The sequence below is a fragment of the Arachis ipaensis genome, chromosome B03, assembly GCF_000816755.2.
Source record: "Arachis ipaensis cultivar K30076 chromosome B03, Araip1.1, whole genome shotgun sequence".
NCBI lineage: Eukaryota > Viridiplantae > Streptophyta > Magnoliopsida > Fabales > Fabaceae > Arachis > Arachis ipaensis.
Window position 1 is genome coordinate 78,228,827 of NC_029787.2, and position 6,300 is coordinate 78,235,126.

At 32.8% G+C, this 6,300-nt stretch overlaps 1 protein-coding gene across 3 annotated transcripts in view; it reads right to left on the bottom strand.

Annotated features, from left to right (window-relative positions):
• Positions 1-5,785, bottom strand: part of LOC107630606 (xylose isomerase) — a 7,348-nt gene extending 1,563 nt beyond the window's left edge. Inside the window, exons 1-17 of one of the 3 annotated variants that reach the window (XM_016333798.2) lie at positions 5,580-5,785; positions 4,522-4,604; positions 4,323-4,424; positions 3,665-3,739; positions 3,435-3,564; positions 3,255-3,346; positions 2,932-2,988; positions 2,415-2,488; positions 2,285-2,339; positions 2,106-2,207; positions 1,788-1,839; positions 1,666-1,711; positions 1,534-1,589; positions 762-813; positions 553-632; positions 380-450; positions 246-286 (exon numbers count right to left, since the gene is read on the bottom strand). In XM_016333798.2, coding sequence (XP_016189284.1) covers positions 246-286; positions 380-450; positions 553-632; positions 762-813; positions 1,534-1,589; positions 1,666-1,711; positions 1,788-1,839; positions 2,106-2,207; positions 2,285-2,339; positions 2,415-2,488; positions 2,932-2,988; positions 3,255-3,346; positions 3,435-3,564; positions 3,665-3,739; positions 4,323-4,424; positions 4,522-4,581 — 1,145 coding nt within the window. In that variant the 5' untranslated portion in view covers positions 4,582-4,604; positions 5,580-5,785. Of the gene's footprint in view, positions 1-245; positions 287-379; positions 451-552; positions 633-761; positions 814-1,533; positions 1,590-1,665; positions 1,712-1,787; positions 1,840-2,105; positions 2,208-2,284; positions 2,340-2,414; positions 2,489-2,931; positions 2,989-3,254; positions 3,347-3,434; positions 3,565-3,664; positions 3,740-4,322; positions 4,425-4,521; positions 4,608-4,828; positions 4,848-5,579 lie in introns of those variants that run through there. The other 2 variants (XM_016333799.2, XM_021119005.1) reach the window with 2 other exon arrangements.

A 6,300-nucleotide genomic window follows, 5' to 3' on the forward strand; every position in this document is an offset into this window, starting at 1 on the left:
GATTATCGTAGAAAATTCGGACAATAATAGATATGTAAACTAATAGTCGTATATTTTTAAAATTAAAATATACATAAAAATAAAATATTAAGAGGACAGTTCAAAATAATTCCAAATTTTATCAGATTGATCTATAATGAGATGTTGGAATTCATCGGTTAGATTGACGAAATTCATCGCGCATAAAAAGTTACTTGACGATGGTATAGTATAATATGAAACAGAAAATATGGTGTAATACTCACAATTTGGCGTCAAAGTTGAATCCGCCTGGTGCAATTCCACCCTGACAAATGAAAATAAATAAATCAAATGATATTACAATTCTACAACAAAGCAACATTTCATGATGTAAGCTAAGGAGCAGGCACTAGCATACATTTCTAATCACACTGAGCATAATCATTGTTGCTTCTTGAATATCCACAAGAAACTGATCTGTGTCCCAACCTGCAGTAACAAGGTTTGAGTCCATTCCAGCTTTTTATCAGCAGACACAACTTTTTATATTTATATGCTGTTCTTAAATAAAAGAAATGAATTCACACATACCAACTTGAGGATCACCAGTGTTTGCATCAATATTACCCAATAGTCCATTAATCCTTGCAGTTTCAAGTTCATGGTGACAACTACCACATATAGGCAATAAAAAACGAGGAACAACCCCATAATTTCATTTATAAAAATAATTAATAAATTTAAAAGTCAGAATACAGACAACAAACTCTAACATAATCACAATATAAAGTAAGGCTCACCTATGTCCCGATAAGGTGGCATGGTTGCACTCAATGTTGAGTTTGAATTCCCCTAAAGAGCAAAGTTGTGAAAATATGTTATGATGTATTATAAAAAGTTTAGAATGAAAGATATTACTGACAATACTTTAAAGTTTTATAATGATTAATGAACTTTCAATCCAGCTACATCTACACTCTATTTATAATAAACACTGTTTTGACACCAGTATTTTCTTAACAACCAAACACGTGTTCTCTTTATTTTGTTAATTAAAAAATAATTTAAATACACAATTAATTAGTACAGGTGTCAAGAATGTTTGGCGTATGAATAGTTTTTTCTGAACTTTTCCAGAGTTATTAAAATTGGCACTCAAGCATTAACTGAAATCATGCTAGAGAAAGGTCACAGCCAACACAGCTAGGTGTGACTGCAGGCTGCAGAGCATGGTGGGATTCGGTATCTAATAGCAAGGTGTGGAACTTGATCCCAACATTGGAATTAGGTAATTCTAGTGCCAAAGTTTAAAGGGCCTTCGGGGTGTGCTTCTCACAAGGATATCAAAATGCTTTCCAGCTTCAAAGAGAAAGTGGAGTACTTGCAGGGAAGTATTTAGAGCAAAGGCAATCAATAAATTAGTAAACAGTGAAATAACATTGAAGCTCCTTATTTTAATGAGAATACACATTTTGAAAAACTAGTATTGTTTGTCAAGATCAAATTTGTGGTTGAAAGACACCAGTTTCATGTGGTTCACGGGTTCTTTTGGAAGCCAGATATAAATATTACCTATAAGTCCATACTTGCGCAAGAAATTAGCGGTGGTTGCAGCATCCCAGTCATACCTGGACAAAAGAAGTTTGAATAAAGAGTAATGTATGTGCAAAGTTTACAGACTGAATAGACAAGTAAGAAGCGCACTGGTGTTTTGTAGGTTCTTGTGGCTTGGGTTCAATCAGCAGTGTCCCTGAAATCAAATTACCAAAAATGAATTGCATAATACAATCAGAAAATCGTGTTTGCGAGGAATTTCAGCATCTTACCATTGAATCCAATCTTCTTCTTGTATGCAACAGCAGCTTCAAAGAACCTAGCCTGCATATCAGATGAAAATAGCTAAAAGCCAAACACCATTGATATATTATTTACCAAAACTGGTGACGCTCTTGGTGCAAATATGCAACAAACACCATTGTAAAGCAAAAATAATCAAGTTTCCTACAAGGCTTCATGCTCCAGGGTACCTTTTTTACCCAACTATCTTTACACTTCTTCATTTTAAAGGTCATTTCTTACAAATCGTTTACTTATACAGGAAAGACTAAACAAACATTCAAATCAAAGATAAAACGATTACGAACCAAATGATTAAGTTCTCGTTCCATATCCGTGTTCAATAGGGATTGATAACCCTCACGGCCACCCCAGAAAACATAATTTTCTCCCTCCAAATAATGTGTGACCTGCAACACATTTGAATTAAGAAATGGCAAGAATTCAAATTTGATGAGCTTTGTTGACGTGTACATAGGAAATATACCTCCAAGGCTTTCTTCACTTGGGCAGCAGCATATGCATATACACCTAATTCAGAGCTGTAAAACCAGTTGATTTTGTGAGACATGAATCCAATCAGAATGAGAAAATCATGTACGGGTCTGATGGCATACCTAGTAGCAGCACCATGCATGTAACGAGGATGCATAAACAATTGAGCAGTTCCCCATAGAACCTTTTTTTTACTCTGAAGTCAAACAAAATAAGAAGTTATTACATGCCAGTAGTTCTTTACCCAAACTGTAAAATGTAGGCCTATTTGGACTAATTCAGTGACAAAAACTTTGCATATTTGACTAGAACTAGGAACATAATAAGAAAAAACATGTTTGTGTTTTGTCTTTTAATGATATCCTTCTAAAATCATCTTAATTTCAAACAACAATGACACATAATTTAATGAATTATCAATTTTCATTCTAAGATAACACAATGAAAACAGAATATGCACCATAAAGCATAAGATATAATTAGCAATTAATTAATTTCTGCCTAGCTCCAAATTATACAGATAGATATTAGAAATGGAATGAAAAATTAATCCTTGCTCATTCTGCTATAATGCTTGAAATAATGTATAATGTATATCAAATTTAATAAATAACGACCTGTCTATTCATCTAAAATTACCTGCATCTGAAGCTCTTTGGCAAGGGCAACTACTTCATCCAAGTTTGCATTAGCTTCCTGTGATAAACAAAAGTGTAATCCTATAGCTCAAAAAGCACATGCAATTCATAATACAGATAGCAGACCTTTAAGGCTCAGTTTGACATGGAGGTATAAATGAGAAAGGAAATTCTGAATTAAATATATGAGAAGAATTTTTCATAATCTAGAAGAGAAATTCCGAATGCTATGGATGAGGACATTATATTACATAGCCTCCCATAATTCATTGCCACTATTAATCTACTAATTACACATAACTGCTGTCTAAAACTTAAACTCACCTCCAGAGTTTCTCCATCAGGGGCTATATCACGGTCGTGGAAGCACCACCAATCAACTCCAAGTTTGTTTATAAACTCAAAGTTTGCTCGCACTGTATCACCGAACAGAAGATTATCTCATGCCAAATACAAATCTACCATTATACGTATCAAATTGGAAAGAGTCATTGATTATCATACTTCTTCTTTTAGCCATTTTCAAAGAATTGGTACCATCTTCCCACGGCCAGTACTTGGTAGGTGCACCAAACGGGTCTGCACCTGTTCCACGGAATGTATGCCAAAATGCAACACTAAATCTGAACCAATCCTGCATTTACAGAATGAATCACACCCATATGCAAATCGAATGATAAAAATATAAACAAATGTTGCACAAGTCTTGGAATAAATAAAAATAATAAACCAACCTTCATTTTCTTCCCAAGAATTTCTTCTTCTGCGTTATACCATTTAAATGAAAGCGGATTCTTGCTAGAGGGACCCTGAAAGATCAATATATGCATCAACAAATAACACATGCTAATTAATTATGACAAACCAAACTAACATAAAGAAACAAGCTGTGCAGCATGAGACTCAAAGTAGCTGCCGCATCCATATTCGATACGCATCCTACAAGATGCTTTGCAGATTCCTTTAGATACTTTTAATTAAATTTTATAAAATTTTGTTTAAGTTTTTCTAACTTATATATACATAAAAACAGAAAGTCCATAATAATCATAATTAATAATCAATTAACAATATGAAAAGTGGATTTTAGTGCATTTATACTACTTAATACGAATATAAAAGCAATATTTCACTCTTTTTATACTCTAGCCATATTGTATATTGCTATATTACAATTTTTAAAATTGTTGTATCCACGTTTCAGTATCATATCATATCCGTATTTCATATTTGTGCCCATGCTTCATAGGAAACAAAACTCATCAGTCAAGTGACATTTTTTCATAAATAATATTTCACCTCTATGATAAATACGAAAAAAAAGCTACTTTTGTTCAGAAAATAAAAAAAAAGAAACAAGAAACAGAAACCAGGAATAAATAATACGTCTACCTCATATTTGATTTTGTTAATGCCAGGAAAGAATTCACCCTCCCAATCTGAATCGTCACATTTACCGACATTTTCAGCAGGGCAAGTTTGAGATTCACCAATCTAATTCCAGTCAAACAACAGAATCAATTTCCATATGTCACGTCTCATACAAAAACCGATTTAAGATTATTTAAAACAAGAAATTAACTGCTTTTACCACTGCATAAGTGATGGCTTGTAAGCAAAGAAGGAGCAGAAATATTCCCCACGCTTTCATTTTGATGGATTTCAAGCAAATACCTGCTACAAGGATGTCAATTTAACACCAAGAAGATATCAGAGTAACAAAATATTGTTCCAAAAAAAAGGTGAAAAAGGAGCAACTGAGCAAGATTTTGACAAAAACAGGGTTCTTAAAAATGGACCAGACATGAAAGGCTGGGGTTCAACTGGATTAGGCGGATTATAATAAAATAATATATTGAATTTTTATATTTATATAACAAAGACAGCCTGGTGCATAAACATCCGCGTTAACGTAGAGTTCGGAAAAAGGCCGCATCCAAAGGATGTATGTAGGCTATATAAATAAAAACATGCAACAAATATGAGAGAGAGAGAGAAAGGAGAAATTTCCAAAAAATAGAAAATAATCCTACATCATTCATACTGGAATGAAAAAAAATCTTGAAACATGAATTCATATGTTCAAATTTATTCAGAAACTCCCAAATCCAAAAAAAAATTTGCATAAATGCAAGTAAATCATCATCGTCAATTCATCCTGTATCAAGCTATATCTTAAAAAAATATAGAAAGCTGGAATGGTTCCTGCTCTGATGTTAAAGATGGATCCAAATTTTCAAGTAGCACATGTGTGCCTTGTTCGTGAGCAGATTTCATTCTTTGTTCCCAAGGCGGAACAGAGTATCAATGATATAAGCAGTTTCAATTAACTCGGGATTTTAAAGAACAATAAAGAACAATATTTTAAATGCATAAGCATAAACTGCACAAATAATTAAACATTACTGAACACTAGTAGGCAGTAACCAACATATCTATTGCATTAAGCTATGCGTCTTTTGAATAATAATAATAACCATCTCCATCAGAATATATATGCACAGAAAGAGGTCATTGTCTAAAAGATGCATTAAAATTATGATAGTCAGTCCTTATTTGATTTTATTCGAATACAAATATCACCAGAGTATATATCATATATTAATATATTCTATTTAGAATCAAAAATAAAAGAAACACATGGCTTACCTTGCAGGAAGACAGCGAACAGGATGATGCAGCAAGCAAGGAGGCCTCTGAGCGGGAGAGAAAGCGAGTGAGGACTCAGCTGCGAAAGGGAGCAAGAGAGAACTGAACTGCGAGGAGGCAAATTGGCAAAAGGAGATGGGAGATTGGAAACACGTTAGGGTTCTCGAGTACCGATACACAAGCCAAACCAAATCCTAAAAATTTATATAATTTATAAACAAATAAGTTGATAATTTGTGTGTACGTATACGAGTGATAAGGTTATGAATACTACCAAGTTACAAAAATTCTCCATTTTCATACCCAATTGAGATAGTTTGGCTAGATAAAAATGTGAGTTTTCTACCATTTTTTAAACAATATTAAATTTATATTATTAATATTTCTTCTATTTTGTGATTAGATTAAATGAGTTTTATATTTTAAAACAAATATTTGTTTTATATCTTATATAATTGCTAATTAAGAAAGTATACTTAGGCTTAGTTTGGTAAACCTTTTTGAAGAGGTGCTTGTACTTTTTAAAAGCCCAAGTTCTTTATTTTGTATTTGGTAAATCAAAAACACTATGTGCTTATGCTTGCAGCTTTTAAAAGATTTGGGTACTTTTGAAAGCACCTAAGTAGAGCTTTTCAAAGTTGGTTTGTGCTTTTTAAAATTTAAAAATCTAATATAACTTGAATATGTCTAAAATGAGCACAACAATTATGTGCTTATTGGA